The following is a 20734-nucleotide window of genomic DNA, read 5'->3' as shown; positions in this document are numbered from 1 at the left end:
TATACCAAAAAATCCAAATTGTGATTTATATTTTTGTGATAAAAATAAATCACTGAACATAACAGTTATAAAATGAAAAGTATGAAGTAATGAAGTCTGAGTAACAGAAATGAGAATATTTTTTAAATTGTTATTAATCTTTTGATAAATTTTATATATTTAAGCGTTGATTTGCATCACAGCATTTTTGCGACTTATTTTTCATGTTCGCAAATAAACGTCACAAGCTGACCTTTACGAAAAAAATAAATTATAAATCACTCATCCAGATTATTTGTGTTTGTTTCTTTTCTGTTTCTCTCAACCCTAAACCTAAAATGTTTTCGAATAAATCACTATCTCATTGATATCACAAAAAATTATTTTTAAATGGCTGCTAATGAGAATTTACCATTGATATGAAAGTGAACCCGTTATTTTCGGTCTCTGATTAACACTGTCCAACAAATTGAGACTTTTTGATTGGAACAGAATAGCGACCATATAATTTTGAAAGAGCACGTTGAGTAGATCATTTTTGTGGAATAAACTTATAGTCCACCTGGTCTAAATTTTTTTTACAGTGGGTCAAAGTTTTAATTTTTTTGATCGAAGTGAGCATTAATCAATGTCTTAACCCTCTAGCTCCTCTCTTTTGGCCATTTTTTTTTCGAGAAAATCAAAAAATGTCCTTTCAAAAAGGACATTTAAGGATTAAAATATTCTACGAAAATTTTTGCCAGAAAATATTTAAATGGGTTCACCAAAGATACAAAAGTTGTAAATATAGCACTTTACGCTTAATTAGCATAATTACTCGCCATCTCGGGGGTCACATTTTTAAAAGTATCTCCAAAAATCCAAGTATGATCCGAATGAGCTGAAATTTAAAATATAAATAGTCCTTAAGGAGACCTACAAAAAACATGCATGCATATGTAAGTTATCTCTTTTATTTCAAGAGATATTTGTTACGAAACCTCCTCTTGGTCATGTATGTGGGTCGCTGACTAGCTCAAAAATCTTTATACAGGGGTGGTCCACCGGAACCCTCACCACATATCTGCTTCGCACAATAAAACAAAAATAAAAAGTAAACAAAAGAACACTACAAAAGAATACAAAATGCACGGACATTAAAACACCCTACAGTACACCAACTTGAAACACTAATACCCTGGGACAGATGTGACACCCAGACTCGTCGTTGCCCTAGTCCCAACCTATGTCATCACATTAAGTTCATATGATCCCTTTTTTCTGATTAGGTTTACCAACAACTTACCCTTTTATACCTTTTTGACCATCTCGAACCAAGACGACTGAAAACCAATATTTAAAATTTACCAAAACATTATTTATTAAATATTAACAAAACTACATTACAATAACTTAATACTAAGGTGGCTTTTATATATTGTATTTATTTTTATTCTATTTCCGTTTCCGTTTTCCTGATTATTGTAAAACAAATTATTCTTGTCTCAAATTATGGTTTTTGGAAGCAAATTACTATGGTTTTTAGATGAAATTGTTCTTATTATTCAATTTATCAATAAAAAACTAAAATTATCAATAAAAAAAAAAAAACTAAGATCTAAATTAAATCTATGATTCTAACTGTTTTACAAAAAAAAAACTAATTTAAAGGATCAAACTTGATTTGTAATTGGCTTATCATTTAAGCCTGTAGTACTAAATTTTCCCGAATATTATTCCTATCCCTAAAAGAGCTCGTTGAAGGACAGATTTATTTCGCAAAACCTAAATATTTCTCTGGTTTGTCTTTGTTATCGGTAAACTAATTTATAAATATCTCGATGGATCCTTTTTACAAATAACGCCCTAATAGTTTCAAAACTTAATCTAATAGGTTTAAAATATAATTTTCCAAGATCCCCTAAAAGTAATTCCTAACTTTAACCTAATCCCTACAGCCACTGAGAACAATACGTTTGCCTCCCTTTTCTTCTAAAATTTCCAACTGGGATTTCCGTTCCCTCCACAGTTAAGACTTATTTTCTTGGGTTCAGACTCTTGCTAAATACAAATTCTTGGAGAGAGCTTTTACTTCTTGTACAGAGCTTTTACTTCTGCACAATGAAAGCTTTTTCCAACCTAGGGTCACCCAGTTTGTAATATATTGGTTGTGCTGCCACTTTATAAAAATCTAATGAAAATTAAATAAAGAAAACGTTACCTTATATGCATATTTTAAAATATATACATGTAAATTAAACATCTTACTGGTTCTGCACTACCCGTTGATGACTCTAAGATGGTTCCAAGAATCAGTTCTGGTCCAATCACTGTTTATCTTTACTCTTCACAAATCTGTTGAATTTCAAAATATTCTTTAAGCAAATGCTCATTTAAGCAGAACTATGTTCACGCTATAAACTTACTTGTTTAATAATTTTCTTGAAATATTTTCAATATTCCTATTCCAAATTGTATGTTTAATTTCAGAAACACAAAAATCAAAAGATTGATATTATTTTCCTTTAATAATATTATTCACAATCTGAACTCAAATTTGTTCGTAAAATGAACTTGACTAAACGTCTGCCACTTTAATATTAAATATTCTAAGTATATTGAAGCTACGCTAAGTCCTCAGTGCAAATCAATTGCAATAACAAATAAAAAAAAACAAATACTATAATAAAAAAACATATACCGGTTAATAACATAACAAATACACAACACACAAGTACACGAAATAACATATAAAAGAAGGTCAATGTACTTTTCCGATGGCCTTGCATTTTCCAAATCTAGAGAGAAAATTAATTTTCTCTTAATTTGGAAATATTTCGCCTCATGACCATTACATCTGGTAGCTTTACCATACTAAAAACTACTAAAAAATACAACCCTACCTAATGATTTCCAGTCTGCAAATAAAAACTTTTTTGACAGCTAGACATTAACAACACGAAACACTACAATCATATAAACAAGCTAAAAAAAATATAAACAATACAAACAAGAAACATTAAAAGAAATAAAAATCAATAATTTACATCAAAATAAACACCAAAGAATGAATGAATACTTTCCACAACAAAAACAACACAATTCACAAGGAATACCAACTAATCACAACATCCACATTAATAACAAACCAAACGACAGGAACACAACCACTAGCAACAGAACTCCTGGGACAGTTCAGATAAACACGACGAGACACCACTCCTCAGTTAAGGCCTCCAGAGTCTGGATTCCCGACCTCCGCTAACAAAACTCCGGTAAGTACCCTTAATTATATTGTTCAATTATCTCAATATTTCCTGATATCTTCTAACCCACAACAATACAGATACCCAGCGAACAATTCACACCACCAAAAGAAAACCTACAACCCGAAGGCAAACAATAACCATTTCCACCATCGCAACAAAACTCCGGGTTCGCTGACATCAGCCAGAGGAGACGGTGTGCGAATCCATATTTGCCTTAAAATGCCCAACGTGGGGAATTCTCATGGCCTTGAGATTAAGGGTCTCAGCCTACTTCAAAGTTAGCCGGGCAATTATTGGTAAGTACATTGTTATTCTCCAAACATACAGTAATGTTCTTTTTCATCTACTAGGAACCGCGTAACTCTTCATGTGACTAGTTGATACGCTTTTACTAGTTTCCCTGGACACACAGCACTCTCCCGAAATTCTTTCTTGGTGGAAAGAAATCGTAGAGGCAACCCTTAACAAACAATCTAAAACTAAATTTCTTGTTACTGATCTTTAATCAGTAGTGCACACCAGTGTGCTTTTAAACGAACGCCCATAAGGCAAAATAAAACAATTGGGTTACGCCTCTATTAATTTTTCCACCGATCTTCAACTTTGTGTCCAGAACTAGTGAGAATCTCTGAATTCTTTTTATTAATAAAAAGTTCAGAGGTTTCATCAACTATACTTTATTTAATTGTTACGGGAAGTATTTTCATATCGAACCAAAATAAAATAAGCATTTACTTTGTAAAAATATCTTCTTATTTTCAGGTCAAACATCACTGAAGAATGGATTCCTATAACATCGATAGCTAACCTAGATTGCACAGCCCATAAATTCATCCCTATAAGACACAAACAGGAGAGACAACAGATTTCATCACAGGTCTTGTGTTACACATTTTCTAGTATAATTTGAACTTATACTAATATCACAGCTAAGACACTTATGGTACCTAACATGGTGTATGAATGGAATGTAAAAAAAAATTTATCACAGCCAAGACACGAATGGGACAGACAGAATGGTGTAAAAATAGAAAAATAATCAACATAAAAGGACAAATTCAGCTTATAATCTAGTGAAATAAAAAAAAATATTGCACATGTGAGTAAAACTAAACTAATCCTAATATTGCATACATTCCCATTACTTCAAACCATTTGATACTGTCCTTTTTCTTTCTGACACTACTGTCGGATATCTTTGGCATGATAAACTCCAAGAGATTTTCCATTTAGTGTCTCTAGCTCATACATGTTGTTTCCCAGGACTCTTGTTACTCTACATTTAGAGAATTTCTTACAAAATTTCGCATTTAGATTTTTACTAAAATTACTCAATACGAAATTTCTCTTAAAAACTTCTTGTCCTGGGATAAAACGTGTGATTCTAGCTCCCTTATCATATTTGAGAGAACTTTTCTCATATTGTTTGTGTATATTCTCCTTTATTGTCTCGCGTATGATTCTTAATCTATCCCTATTCTCTAATAATACTAGTTCGCTATCATCTAAAGATTTAAGTTTTCGAGCTAATTTATAATCCGTACCGGAAGTGAACATATTTTGACCAAAAAGTGCCATGAAAGGGCTAACACCAATAGCTGAATGGACTGAATTTCTTAGTGCTAGTTCTATTGACGGTAAGTTCAAGTCCCATTCTCTATGGTCTTCTTCCAAATATATTCTTATCGCAGATAAAATACTTTGGTTAACTCTTTCTGCTGCGTTCGATTGTGGGGAATGTACTGCAGTTCGCATATGACATATTTTAAAATCTTCCACCATTTTTCCAAACTCTTTAGACGTAAACTGTTGTCCATTATCTGAGTGGATTGTTTCCGGTACCCCGAAATTATGGAACACTTGTTCTACTAAAAACTTAACAACATTTTTGGTTGTAGCTTCTCTCATAGCTTTGAGGAACACAAACTTTGTTAAATGATCTAAAACTATAAAGATGTATGCGTTTCCAGTTTTCGATCTAGGATATTTACCTAGAAAATCGATGTATAGTTTTTGAAAGGGACGATTAGTGACAACTTCATTTCCTATTCCCGGAGTTAATCTTACATTTACAGACTTGCATTCTTTACACTTAATACAATTATTTACAAAATTTTTGACCTGTAGAATCATATTCGGCCAATAAAATTTACTTCGTAAAGATTCTAACGTTTTTCTTATTCCTCCATGAGATTTCTCGGCAGGTTCGTGTGCAAGTCTGATTAGCTCATGGGTCAAAGAACCTGGGACCCAAAGTTTCCATCGGAATTCTTCTAAAATGTCAGAATCTGATGAATAACTTTGTTTTTTATATACCATTCCATTTTCTACTTTAATGTCCGGGAGTTTATCAATGTTTGCCAAAATTGTGTTTCTCAATTCCTTATAATCTTCTGTTTCAAATTCTGTTGTTTCAAACCCTAGTAAATCTTCTGGAGAATAATCAATTTCCTCAATCGCTCTAGACAATGTATCAGCCACTATGTTTTCAGATCCCTTGCGATGTTCTATTATAAAGTCATAGCCTTGCAATTTTAGAGCCCATCTGGCCAGTCTACCGTTTAGATCCTTTAAAGACATAAGCCATTTTAAACTGGCATGGTCTGTGATAACCGTGAACGGCATCAGTTCAATATATGGCCGGAATTTGTTAACTGCTAGAACTGCAGCTAAACATTCTTTTTCCGTAACGCTATAATTTTTTTGCGCCGGATTAAGCTTCATAGAGAAGAAAGCTATAGGTTTTTCGTTGTTGTCTTCGTCTTTCTGAAAGAGCACTGCTCCAACACCATAATCCGATGCATCGCATTGGACAAAAAATCTTTTCCTAAAATTGGGATGTGCCAAAACTGGTGCAGAGGTCAAGGCAATTTTCAATTTGTTGAAACTTTCAGTAGCTTCTTTAGTAATTATGAATTTTGAACCTTTTTTGATCAAGTCTGTTAATGGAGCGGCTAATGTCGAAAAGTTTCGAATGAAACGCCGATACCATCCGGCTGTCCCGAGAAAACTTCGGATTTCTCTAACCGATTTCGGTATTGGTATTTGCCTTATAGCCTCTATTTTATTCGGGTCGGTTTTCATTATTCCACCCCCTACTATAAAACCTAAATACCGCAACTCCTTGAAGCAAAATTTTGATTTCCTGAGTCCGATTGTTAGATTAGCCTTTTCAAGACATTCAGCTACCTTTTTTAACAAGATCAAATGCTTTTCAAAATCAGCTGAGATTACCAGTAGATCGTCTAAGTAGACGAAGACATTAGTTTTAAGTTCCTCTGGAATCACTTTATCCATGAGTCTACACAGCCTTTGTGCCGCGTTACATAAGCCAAATGGCATTACTGTATACTGATATAACGGGCGACCTGGTATAGTGAAGGCTGTGTAGGCTTTAGATTTGGATTCCAGAGGAATTTGCCAAAAAGCAAACTTTAAATCAACACTACTGATATAAAAAGTTTCATCCAGCCTGCTTAGTATCGCCTCAATATTTTGAATAGGATAGGCGTCTTTAATGGTCCTCTCATTCAACTTCCTAGCATCAAGACATAATCTATTTTTGCCTGGTTTTCTGACTAGAGTACATCGACTACTCCAGGGGCTTTGACTCTCTTCTATCACACCTAATCTTAACATCTCATCGACTTCTGCGAAGATTAGCTCTTGTACCGCAGGGGATACAGGGTAATGTCTATCCTTTACCGATGTAGCTCCTTCGACCAGTTCAATTGTATGCATTTCTGCCTCAGTTCTACCTAAGCCATGCTCTTCATAGGACCTAAACTTTCTCTTTACTTCCTCCAATTGTTTCAGTTCATGATCTGATAACTCATGTTGTTCTATGTTATCGGTTTCAAGAGGAAAATCTTCCTTCAACTTATCAATGTTAATTTCATTACAATTGAAAATTTCAGGTGCCAAATTAAATGTCTTCCAGAAGTCTACTCCTAGATAGGCTTCTTGGACCAAATCTGGGCATACATAAAATTGCACTGTCTTAATTTGATTCTTATAATCTACCGGTATGCTTATTTTCCCTAATACGTTATATTCATTGCCTCCTGCAGTCCTAATGCTAACATAAACTGGATCTATATCTAAATCTAACTTATCTATAATTTCATGACAATTATGACCTAAAATACTAATCGAGGCACCTGAATCTAACAATCCTTTAACTTCTATTCCTTCTAATTTAATATTTGCAAATGCCCTTGGATCTCTTATGATTCCTTTCTTTGCTTCACAACACATTTGGATAGTGTATCTTATCCTTCCGCATAGTTTTCGTTTTCGGCGAAACTTGTTTCTTACCTTCCTTATCCTAATTAATCTATTTATTCCTATTTCTTCATTAAATATTCTATTTCTTACTATTTTATAGTTTCTTAATCTTTCCTCATACGACTTATACTTTCCATTCCCTTTCAATGACTTTCCTTTTTCTACTACATCTATTTTCTTCCTATCACTGGTATCTAGCATCATATTTTCATATTCTAACGATTCCCTTTCATTGAATTCGTTTGGCCTAACCTGTACTCCAGCATCTTTCAATTTGTGTCGGGAGTTTGGGTGGAGCGTGACTCTCCCGTCTTCGACACACTCCTCATTGAGTTTTCCAAACATTTTGGACATTTGGGTGTGATTACTCCTATCAATCCACATTTATAACAAAATAAATTTCGTTGAACTGATGGACAATCCATGAAAGAATGGCCTGGATAACGGCAGTTCCAACAGATCAACGACACTTGATTCGATTCTGGTTTTGTAACCTTATTTCTATTCACCCTTATTTCCTCCACTTGTTCCCAATCTTCAGATTCTGTCTGATTTTCATAAACTTCTTCTACTCTTCTAGACCGTGCAAATCTTGAATCTGGCATTACAATATGCTCTCTTTTAAAATAATTCCTCTCAATCTCTATACATTCGTCGCGCAATTGTTCTACGGTGTAAATTTTCATGGGGTATAAAATCTGAGATAAGTTAGTTCGTAAGTTTCTCTTTATTATTCTTACGACTTCATGTTCTGGTAACGGTGTCCTTAATCTGGTTCTTAACTTTCTCATTACAGAAAAATATGTGTTTATGGATTCTCCTGGTCTTTGGCGACGTTCTTCAAAGTCTCTCATGAATTCGTATTCGCTACGGTTCGATCGGTATTGTTGTAAAAGAGCACCTTTCAGATCGGACCAATTTCTAATTTGCTTTTCCCTAATCACAGACCAATACCATTCTTTGGCCTCTCCACTTAACAATCTATGGAAGTCTCCCATAACTTCCATCCAAGGACATCCATGGTGTTGTTGCAGGTATTCTATTCTGAATATGAAATCTTCAACATTCAGATTCTCATTATTCCCATCAAACACAACGTCCCATTTGTCAATCCTTATTGAGGAAATTTGCCTATTATTGTTCGGTAGAGGATTATTAGGGCCGTTCAAATTTGAATCTGTTTCACTATTTAGTGGTACATATTGGAAATCTAATCTCCTAGGCATTATATGTTGAATCTCAGATTCTTCTTTTTCAATGTCTACTACATTGTTTCCGTCGCCTTTTCTTCTCTCCTCACTCATTTCGCTCGAACTTGCAGAAGATCTATTTAATCTGGCTATTTTCTGTATTTCTTTCAGCATATCTGAAAACCCTAATCTTAAACTATCTTTTATTTTCAGTTCAATCTTTTCCTCTAGATCCGATCGATACTCTGTGTTGGATTCTCTTATCACGTTCCTAATCACATTGGCATATTCCCTAGCATTTTTCTCCACTGGCGGATGAGTTTTCGGAATCAATGGAGGTGGAATAGAAAAATTTGTAAATTGCTGAGGATTTGTGGTCTTTGGAATTGCTCCCTTCGATGTTGTTGTGGCTGTTTCGTTATTCTGAGGTGGGTTATTAGATGGAGTATTAATTGTCTCTGACATATCAATAATATTCCTATCTCTTTCCTCTCTTTCAGGTTTACTATTTAAAGGCTTCTTAGCTGAATGACCAACAAACATCTTGATCATCAATTCTACACAAAAACTAAACTCAAAATTCTTAAATCAAATATTCAATTATGTAGATTTAGATTCAGTAAAAAAAATTAAATTTTTCTATTTGCAATTGTGTGGTTAACAAAAAATATTAAAATATTTTGTACATACAATTAATACAATAAACAAAAGATTTACACAAATTTCTAAACACAAACAATTACTACATTTATATGGATTTCAGCTCAATCTTGTTCTTACTTTATGGTCAAAAATTATTTTATACATTAATTTAAATTTTTATTATTGTAAATTGTTGGTAAACATTCGACGATTCCTAATTGTGTTTGCTTTATTTGGTGTACCATTCTAGTAAAAACAAGTAAGAGTGCTATATTCGGCTATGCCGAATCTTATATACCCTTCACCTTTGTTGTGGATGCATTATTATTTTTTATAATTAGTATATATGTATGTACATTGCCCACTTTCAGCGTACAGCATCCTAAATTTATCAAGAACACAAAAAACAACAACAATGCCAAACGAAACAAAACACCAAAAGAAAAAACAAAATACGCAAGCCAATGAAACCAACACACATCCAAACATACGTTTAATTGTATAAAAAACAACAACAACGCCAAAAGAAACAAAACACAAAAAAAAACAAAATACGCAAAGCCTGCACATCCAAGCCTACGTTTTGTTGCTTTTTTGTAAAAAAAAACCAACACACAACCAAACAACCGTTTAGTTGTATAAAAAACAACAACGCCAAAAGAAACAAAACACAAAAAAAAACAAAATACACAAAACTTGCACATCCAAACATACGTTTTGTTGTTTTTTTTGTCAAAGCATGCAATACATTGTGTTTTTTGATGAAATTTTCAGAGGTTGTCTCGGATTTTTGCTCATATCTCCGTTATTTATGGACGGATTTTGCTGATTTTAAATAGCAAAATTCTCGAAAGTATGTCTGACAGAATTGTTGAAGATTTGGATCCCGGAGATATCTGGGGCCTTCAGAAAATTGATTTCAACAGACAGACAGACAGACAGACAGACGGACATGGCTTAATCGACTCCGCTATCTATAAGGATCCAGAATATATATACTTTATTGGGTCGGAAATGAAAAATGTAGAAATTACAAACGGAATGACAAACTTATATATACCCTTCTCACGAAGCTGAAGGGTATAAAAATCTTTTGGAACTACTATCAAATTTATTTTATAGGATTCCATTTCCGGTTGTAACGTTAGGGTTAAGCAAACTGATTTCATTGAGTCAGGACATAACCATTAACATTACTATTAACTTAAAGTTTATTGTTAATGCAAACAAGCAATATTTGCTTGGCCACTAACTCTTAATTTTCTATTATTCTGAAACTATAAATTTACTAATTTTGTTTATCTTCCTGAGATTTGTTTTTAAATTCACTTAATGCGTAATAAGTATAATGCAATCTACAATCAGTACTATAAGTCTGAGATAAACTACTAATTATACTACAACATACTAAATGAAATTGTCTATTTCCTATTGATTTCCGGTCTATAAATTGGGCGCCATTTACTGTTACGAAACCTCCTCTTGGTCATGTATGTGGGTCGCTGACTAGCTCAAAAATCTTTATACAGGGGTGGTCCACCGGAACCCTCACCACATATCTGCTTCGCACAATAAAACAAAAATAAAAAGTAAACAAAAGAACACTACAAAAGAATACAAAATGCACGGACATTAAAACACCCTACAGTACACCAACTTGAAACACTAATACCCTGGGACAGATGTGACACCCAGACTCGTCGTTGCCCTAGTCCCAACCTATGTCATCACATTAAGTTCATATGATCCCTTTTTTCTGATTAGGTTTACCAACAACTTACCCTTTTATACCTTTTTGACCATCTCGAACCAAGACGACTGAAAACCAATATTTAAAATTTACCAAAACATTATTTATTAAATATTAACAAAACTACATTACAATAACTTAATACTAAGGTGGCTTTTATATATTGTATTTATTTTTATTCTATTTCCGTTTCCGTTTTCCTGATTATTGTAAAACAAATTATTCTTGTCTCAAATTATGGTTTTTGGAAGCAAATTACTATGGTTTTTAGATGAAATTGTTCTTATTATTCAATTTATCAATAAAAAACTAAAATTATCAATAAAAAAAAAAAAACTAAGATCTAAATTAAATCTATGATTCTAACTGTTTTACAAAAAAAAAACTAATTTAAAGGATCAAACTTGATTTGTAATTGGCTTATCATTTAAGCCTGTAGTACTAAATTTTCCCGAATATTATTCCTATCCCTAAAAGAGCTCGTTGAAGGACAGATTTATTTCGCAAAACCTAAATATTTCTCTGGTTTGTCTTTGTTATCGGTAAACTAATTTATAAATATCTCGATGGATCCTTTTTACAAATAACGCCCTAATAGTTTCAAAACTTAATCTAATAGGTTTAAAATATAATTTTCCAAGATCCCCTAAAAGTAATTCCTAACTTTAACCTAATCCCTACAGCCACTGAGAACAATACGTTTGCCTCCCTTTTCTTCTAAAATTTCCAACTGGGATTTCCGTTCCCTCCACAGTTAAGACTTATTTTCTTGGGTTCAGACTCTTGCTAAATACAAATTCTTGGAGAGAGCTTTTACTTCTTGTACAGAGCTTTTACTTCTGCACAATGAAAGCTTTTTCCAACCTAGGGTCACCCAGTTTGTAATATATTGGTTGTGCTGCCACTTTATAAAAATCTAATGAAAATTAAATAAAGAAAACGTTACCTTATATGCATATTTTAAAATATATACATGTAAATTAAACATCTTACTGGTTCTGCACTACCCGTTGATGACTCTAAGATGGTTCCAAGAATCAGTTCTGGTCCAATCACTGTTTATCTTTACTCTTCACAAATCTGTTGAATTTCAAAATATTCTTTAAGCAAATGCTCATTTAAGCAGAACTATGTTCACGCTATAAACTTACTTGTTTAATAATTTTCTTGAAATATTTTCAATATTCCTATTCCAAATTGTATGTTTAATTTCAGAAACACAAAAATCAAAAGATTGATATTATTTTCCTTTAATAATATTATTCACAATCTGAACTCAAATTTGTTCGTAAAATGAACTTGACTAAACGTCTGCCACTTTAATATTAAATATTCTAAGTATATTGAAGCTACGCTAAGTCCTCAGTGCAAATCAATTGCAATAACAAATAAAAAAAAACAAATACTATAATAAAAAAACATATACCGGTTAATAACATAACAAATACACAACACACAAGTACACGAAATAACATATAAAAGAAGGTCAATGTACTTTTCCGATGGCCTTGCATTTTCCAAATCTAGAGAGAAAATTAATTTTCTCTTAATTTGGAAATATTTCGCCTCATGACCATTACATCTGGTAGCTTTACCATACTAAAAACTACTAAAAAATACAACCCTACCTAATGATTTCCAGTCTGCAAATAAAAACTTTTTTGACAGCTAGACATTAACAACACGAAACACTACAATCATATAAACAAGCTAAAAAAAATATAAACAATACAAACAAGAAACATTAAAAGAAATAAAAATCAATAATTTACATCAAAATAAACACCAAAGAATGAATGAATACTTTCCACAACAAAAACAACACAATTCACAAGGAATACCAACTAATCACAACATCCACATTAATAACAAACCAAACGACAGGAACACAACCACTAGCAACAGAACTCCTGGGACAGTTCAGATAAACACGACGAGACACCACTCCTCAGTTAAGGCCTCCAGAGTCTGGATTCCCGACCTCCGCTAACAAAACTCCGGTAAGTACCCTTAATTATATTGTTCAATTATCTCAATATTTCCTGATATCTTCTAACCCACAACAATACAGATACCCAGCGAACAATTCACACCACCAAAAGAAAACCTACAACCCGAAGGCAAACAATAACCATTTCCACCATCGCAACATATTTCGGTTTATTTATTAATTTATTTTTTTTAATTCTGCTCGATTTTTTTTTGTTTTCAACATATGGCGGCCCTACGGAAGGTCTAAATTTTTTTAAAAATATCAGATATTTTTGCTATAAAATTTTGAATAAAACCAGGATAAATTTATCTCTTACCTATAAAAAGTTACATGCATCCAAAGTTGGAACATGTAAAATTGACCTATTTTTTACGTTTTTTTCCAAAAAAAGTCCCTATATTTTTTCTTTTGTAGAAAAAAATTTTGACTGTATAAAATTTTATGATTTGAAAAGAGAACCTAATGCAAAAGCGTGCAAAGTAAAACTTGGCTCACTTAAGCAGACCTAGTCGCCTCCAGACCTATCCAAACTTTGCCAATTTAAAAAAAAACGGTTGTATAGCCCTATATCATGTTTAAATACTTACAAACCTTTTTTACTATCGCACTGTAAACAACGTCACAGTAGGGTCTTTTCTAAAAAACTATTTTTTGGAACACATTTTCCCCGTTTTAGGAATTTTGGTATATGAAAATAAAAAGTATCAAAAATTATAGTGTAGAATCAAATAGTGTAGATCAAAATATCCTTAAATCAATGGCATTCGACCCTTTTCAAACTAGGCAATTTAGTTGCGCAAGTCTCTTGTGTTTGTAGATACCAGAGGTAATGTCGGGTTGAGGAGAAGAAAATTTTGCATGCTGTTTTGTTGTTGGGCAAGAGACTTGCGCAACTAAATTGCCTAGTGTGAAAAGGGTCTAATGCCATTGATTTAAGGATATTTTGATCTACACTATTTCTAAAATTTGTTGCAATATCTTACAACATCTTCAAATTTCCATACAAAAATCGTTTTATAAACCAGTAATGAATTAAAAAATTGATTAAGAATTAATTTTTTTTTTCAAATATTACTTACCTTTACTTTTTAACACATGTACCACCACAAAAATTATTGGCACTTTTTATTTTACATTAACTGTACTTTTATATTATTATTATTTAAATTAAACATTAAAAACACGACACATTTTAAAAATATAATTTTTATTCTTCGACGCACTTGTTGCAATTGATTTGTTTCGCAGAAATTTGCAATTCATTTTTAAATCAAGATTCGCCTTGTTTTAAATATTTAAAAAAAAAATCGTTATTCGAAACGAGTATCGAGTAAATCAACGATTTTTTCTGCGACAGAAAACCTCTTCAAACAGTCATACAACGAGTCACATGTAATCCTTCAGCGCGGCCAACTTTGACGATTTATCGTCATTTTGACGATTTTTTAAGTAAAATTTATTAAAATGACGATTTCTCATTTTTCCCGCGAATTTGTTTCACAAAGTTTAAAACGTTTTGATTTTGGCGATAAACTTTTAGAAGGATTAAACTCCATTGAACAAAACAAATTATTCAATTTTACAATTGGCCAAACTTATTCCAAATTTATTAAATGGAAAAGAACTTGATAATGAAGTTCTAGAATTACGTAATATGAAATTCACCGAACTCTAAACATTTGAAAAATATTTCTATTTAAATAAGAGTCTCAACAATGCAAAGGCCTTCCCAATTTTAGCATAAGTTGTTTCGAGTTTAATGGCACTACCATATTCGTCGGCCAACGTTGAAAGAATTTTTAATATTGTAAATTTGAATAAAACAAAAATCAGAAGCTTTGGATTCTTCAACATTAAAAGGAATATTGTTTTCAAAAGATTATCTTAAGTTAAATAATTCTCAGTGTTTTAATATAGCAATTAAAAATTACTTATTTAAAAAATGTCAAACAGAAATGTACCAGAGTAAAGTCACATAATACCAAAATTAAATTAATTATTTTTTTTTTATTAAATAATAACTTTATTTACATTTAAAGAAAATAAAAATATTTAAAAAGTTAATAAAAAAATGTTTGGTATTTTTAACGAATTTTAGTCTTGACGATTTTTTTTTAAAATTGACGATTTCTCCAAAAAAAAAAAGTTGGCAGCACTGTAATCCTTACCTGTCCGACGAGTAAAAAATCCCTGCTTAATTTAATAGTGTTCAAGGTGCATTAAATAAGGTGCCATCGGCAGCACAGCTGATTATAGAAATAGCACGCACAAATGTCAAACTACATATATAAAAAATATCCGCACGTACGCGCGTATGTCAAACTCTATATATAAAAAATAAGTGAATTCGCCTGTATTTATTTCAATTCGCCACTGCTGTCACCTTGTTAAATACGCCTTGATAGTGTTTGTCAAACACGCATGTAATTTAGATAGGCATGTTTGACGAGTCTGACTGACAAACATGAATCATGTTCGCTGCCGTTCCAATGTTTCCAGTCGTGGAAATCTTGAAAACAAATACAAAATTCGCTGCAATTCGTGTGAAGTCGCCGTAATGGGAAGTGTTTGGATATATTCAATAAAAGAAATGTGTCTTTCCAAACACTTCCTAATGTCATCAGTTTTATTGAGTGTATTGTTTACAAAAAGAAGCATGTTGACAGCCGCTATTTCTGTTATTCTATTTTTTGTCCAATGAACTACATGTGGCAGTTTGTATAATAAAGTGGAAAAGTATCAGTAATTTATAGAAAATGACTAGCTTAAAGCGTGAAATTGATACATTACATGAATTAGTAAGATATTTGTATAAAATAGTTGAAAGGGAATGCTGAAATTTGTGATTTTTTTAGGAACAACTGACAGCTGAGCTGCGTGCGCAAATTGATGATACGAAGAATGCTGTAGGTTTGGAAGAACATGACGACAGCCTAATGAAATTGCAATTGGAAAATACAAAGCTTAAACATCGTTTGGCTGTATTACAAAATGTAAGTTTTAAATATTTACATATATTAAATTTGTGAATAAAGGGTAAACATTAAATTGAAAAGTATTTATTGTCAAGCCAGTCATCACATTATTTTTTATTTTTATTTTATTTATTTCATTTCGGTATGAAAAGGTCATGGACATAGCTTGATATCTTAAGTTTATGAGTTACAGGAATTTTAGTCCTATAATTAACAAATTATCTAAACCTTTGATATGGTTTAGATACTTCAAATACCTTTCTAGTAATATATGCATCAATTTATTAACATTGTGAATCACTTCACCCTTCATTTTGAATCTACATATACGACCATACTTTAGAAGATTTTGATATACAAAAGGATTGAGCGAGACCGTGTTCCATATTCAAATTAGTGTCCCTGCGCCCTGCAAGGTTAGGTTCCATGGGTAGCCACTCTTCAAGCAGCTTGGGTCCATTCAAAACTGATCCCATTGTGATACCCAAGGGGTAAACATCTGGGTATTAATTATACGACCATCGTTTCCAGGCTAAACCAACCAGATTCTCTGATGAAAGAGTAGATTCGTCTAAGACTCAAACTTGATAGCTCATCTAAGCATGATAGGAATGGTAATCCGAGGATGCGTTCCCTCAGGTTTATCAGACACCGTCTCCTCATTGCGCCCGGCAAAAAATATATAAAATGCGAATATTAACAGAAAGAAATATAAAAATATAAACTTGCGGTTATCTTAAACTGGTTTTCTGGGGTGACATTATTGAAATTATTTCTGACAGATCGGTGTTTATACAAATTAGTCCTATTCGAGAAAAAATGTACATATTGCGATTCCGATATGATAAACAACTTATCAAAAAGTTATTTTTGGGAATAAAAAATTTATTTTTTGGTAAGGTTTAATTTTTATGTGCTAAATTCCCATTTAATTCTTAAAATAAGTTTAAAGAAAAAATAATTAAATATTGATTTCCTGCAAAATGCTTAATATGTTGGTGATATATTGTAACTACACATCCCAACAAAACATGAAAACATATCACAATTTTCCATTTATACCTAATTAAACAATTTTTAATATAATTTTCCGAAATTTCTATTTTAAACTAGCTGACCCGGCAAACGTTGTTTTGCCATATAAATTGTTCATACAAAAATACTGAAATTATTGTACAAAATAGGCGGGTAGGGATAGTAGGGTGAAAATTTGGTATTATATGTATTTTTTGATACCAAATGAAGAAAAATAAATTTTTCTTATCAAATTACTTCACGACATATTCTTATACTTACCAAATATACACAAACAATTTCTTAAAAATCGGTAGAGCCGTATCGTTCTAGTTGTAAGATTTGGATATTGCTCATCTAAAAATACTAAAATCGCAGTATAAAAATGGATGGTGAGGCTAGGAGGGTGAAAATTTGGGGTTATAGATATTTTTTAATGCCAAATAAAAAATGCGATAAATTTAAACAAATTTTCTGGATAGGGACACCCTAACGACCAAGCGGTAAAAAAATATACTTTACGACCTATTCTCATATCTACCAAATATACATACAAAATTTCATAAAAATCGGGCCGTTTTGGAGGAGTTCAAACACAAACATTGTGACACGAGATTTTTATATATTAGAAGATAGATATAAATGTTATTTAAGCTAAGTCCTTAATTTTAATTTCATCTTCAATTTTATTTAGGCTTTGGAAGTTGAGAAAAATACCCAGGGTGGTAGTGCTGCTGTAAAACCTTTCGTTCCAGCCATTATTCCAGAGCAAATTAATGAAATGATTTCTATTAGTGATCATTTGTTGGATTTATTTACAAATGCCATTGCCAAAGCTTACCCTCAATTAGCCGGTACATCAGCTATTATTTCGCCCGTAAATTCGAATGCAGCTAAGTTTGGCGATTATCAATGCAATAGTGCCATGTCTTTATCAAAAACTCTTAAAGCAAGTGGCGTTAATAAGTCACCACGTGACATTGCCCAAGAGGTATTAAAACAATGTCAAGTTTCGCCTGTGGTTGAGAAAATGGAAGTAGCTGGTGCTGGATTTATAAATGTGTTCTTAAAAAAGTAATTTATTTGTTATATTTAATCTGTCTTTATTTTAATATATTGTTTTTATACATTTACTAGAACCTACGCCATTGAGGCATTAGCCAATATGTTGTGTACCGGTGTTAAAGCTCCTCATATTAAACGCCAACGTATTCTCGTTGATTTCTCCTCGCCAAATATTGCCAAAGAAATGCATGTGGGCCATTTACGTTCCACCATTATTGGTGAATCGATTTCCCGTTTATTGGAATTTATGGGTCACGATGTGTTGCGTGTTAATCATTTAGGTGATTGGGGTACACAATTCGGTATGTTGATTGCTCATTTGGAAGACAGATTTCCCAACTTCCTCAGTGAGAGTCCACCTATAAGTGATTTACAAGCTTTCTACAAAGAATCCAAAAAGAGGTAAATATTTACAACATTTGTTTTTGTTTATTGATTGATTTTTACAAATTAATTTACAAAATCTTAAAAAGATTCGATGAAGATGAAGAATTCAAAAAACGTGCCTACAACCGTGTAGTCCAGTTACAAAGTGGCGAGCCAAATTCAACTAAAGCCTGGAAATTGATATGTGATGTGTCGCGTCGTGAATTCCAAAAAATTTACGATCGCTTGGATGTTCATCTGACCGAAAAGGGAGAATCATTTTACCAAAGCCGCATGGTTGAGGTGGTAAAATATTTAAAATCTAAAAATCTTTTAGAATTCGATGAGGGTAGACAAATTATGTGGGCTACCGCAGAGAAAGACTCGATACCGTTAACTATTGTAAAATCAGATGGTGGTTTCACTTATGATACATCCGATATGGCTGCTATACGCTATAGAATCGAAGAAGAAAAGGCAGAATGGATAATTTACGTAGTAGATGCTGGACAAAATACCCATTTGAAGAATATTTATTTGGCTGCCGAAAGATGTGGTATTATGGATCCTCAAAAGCATCGTGCAGACCATGTGCAATTCGGTGTAGTGCTGGGTGAAGATGGTAAGAAATTTAAGACTCGTTCGGGTGATACTGTCAAGTTATCCGATCTCTTGGATGAAGGTCTAAAGAGATCTCTGGAGAAACTTCTGGAAAAGGAACGTGACAAGGTATTGACTCCCGAAGAACTTAAGGCTGCCCAAGAATCTGTAGCTTATGGTTGTATTAAATACGCTGATTTAAGTCACAATCGCACCAATGAATATGTATTCTCATTCGATAAAATGTTGGAAGATCGTGGCAATACGGCTGTTTATCTTCTATATGCCTACACTCGCATTTGCTCTATATCACGCAACAGCGGTGAAGATTTCTCCGATTTGTCTAAAGTTTTACAAACATGTAAACTAGAATTGGACCACGAAAAGGAATGGAAATTGGCGAAAACTTTGCTCAAATTCCCCGATATGTTGGTGAAAATCTCCAAGGACCTATTGCTGCATCTACTCTGCGAATACTGTTACGAAGTGTGTACGGTATTTTCGGAATTCTACGATAGTTGTTATTGCATTGAAAAGAACAAGGAAGGAAAGATTGTTAAAGTCAACCGTAGTCGTATATTGTTGTGTGAAGCTACAGCAGCGGTATTGAAAAATTGCTTCAATATTTTGGGTTTGAAACCAGTGGCTAAGATTTAAAATTGTTCATAAAAACAGAAACGACAATGATCACATTATGTATAACATTTTCACTTAAATTTGTTTAAACTTAATAACAATAAAGTACTGCTTTGATATTTAATATTGAAGAAAAATAAATAAAAAAATAAATACAGCGCTTTTTCTTGTACACAAAAATAAAACAAATATTTGTTTTATTTTTTATGTTACCCGCCAAACATTTGTTTCTAACATAATACCAATCTTACATTTTGTTTTTATCTCTGATTGTAATTAAATTTTTAAATATTTGCTTAATAATATGAATAATATCTTGAAAATATTCGTAAGCTTTTTCTATTGAATGATTTTAATTAGAATTAAGGCACACTTTTGTGTTTACCAGATAAGACTATTAATGATAAAGATTTTGGAAAATATTAACTGGCATTACAGTACTAGGGAAATTGAATTGCTAAAGTCAGTCTGAAATAATATGTGCTACTGAGAAGTCATTTTAGAAAAAAAGAATTAAGTGAGTTCCTTAAAAATAGTATATTAAAATATATATATCCTTAGAAACAATAAAATTTTAATTCTGTTAAAATATCGTATATTCATTAAATTTTTTAGTGAAATATTTTTATGGAAAAAATAAGATTTCTTCGATTTAACTAATTATTGCATTTAATTCAGCGACCTTTATTAATAAAATCCGTAAAATTTACTATAAAATTTCAATTTACTCAAAAATGTCTCCCGAACCTTAACAAATTGATTTATTTAACTATAATTGAATTTGTATTTTTCTCCGTGTATTTTACACGTAAAACAATGAATAGTGGCAACACCGCGGCTGACATCATCCAAACCATTTTTTATATGAAGTTTTTACGATTTAGATTTGGTGGTCTATCAGCCAAAGCAAGGCGTATTTAACAAGGTGACAGCAGTGGCGAATTGTAATAAATACAGGCGAATTCACTTATTTTTTATATATAGAGTTT

General features: G+C 32.3%; 1 protein-coding gene and 2 long non-coding RNA genes across 3 annotated transcripts; 1 reads left to right on the top strand and 2 right to left on the bottom strand.

Annotated features, from left to right (window-relative positions):
* Nucleotides 1-1827: 1827 nt before the first annotated feature.
* LOC135958861 (uncharacterized) lies at nucleotides 1828-3878 on the bottom strand. The gene is made up of 3 exons (XR_010576463.1): nucleotides 2385-3878; nucleotides 2227-2313; nucleotides 1828-2149 (listed from the first exon to the last, which is right to left on the bottom strand). It is a non-coding gene; the product is annotated as an uncharacterized LOC135958861 (long non-coding RNA).
* A 7812-nt stretch (nucleotides 3879-11690) lies between these two features.
* On the bottom strand, nucleotides 11691-12388 carry LOC135957927 (uncharacterized). The gene is made up of 3 exons (XR_010576436.1): nucleotides 12248-12388; nucleotides 12090-12176; nucleotides 11691-12012 (listed from the first exon to the last, which is right to left on the bottom strand). It is a non-coding gene; the product is annotated as an uncharacterized LOC135957927 (long non-coding RNA).
* A 3359-nt stretch (nucleotides 12389-15747) lies between these two features.
* On the top strand, nucleotides 15748-19898 carry ArgRS (arginine--tRNA ligase-like protein). The gene is made up of 5 exons (XM_065509991.1): nucleotides 15748-15887; nucleotides 15945-16082; nucleotides 17773-18152; nucleotides 18216-18545; nucleotides 18617-19898. Exons 1-5 carry the CDS (start codon nucleotides 15846-15848, stop codon nucleotides 19764-19766), a joined length of 2040 nt encoding a protein of 679 aa, XP_065366063.1. The 5' UTR covers nucleotides 15748-15845; the 3' UTR covers nucleotides 19767-19898.
* Nucleotides 19899-20734: the final 836 nt, after the last annotated feature.

The sequence above is a fragment of the Calliphora vicina genome, chromosome 4 (assembly GCF_958450345.1).
Source record: "Calliphora vicina chromosome 4, idCalVici1.1, whole genome shotgun sequence".
NCBI lineage: Eukaryota > Metazoa > Arthropoda > Insecta > Diptera > Calliphoridae > Calliphora > Calliphora vicina.
Note: the sequence above shows the minus strand (reverse complement) of the source record. Positions and strands in the feature narration are given on the sequence as shown.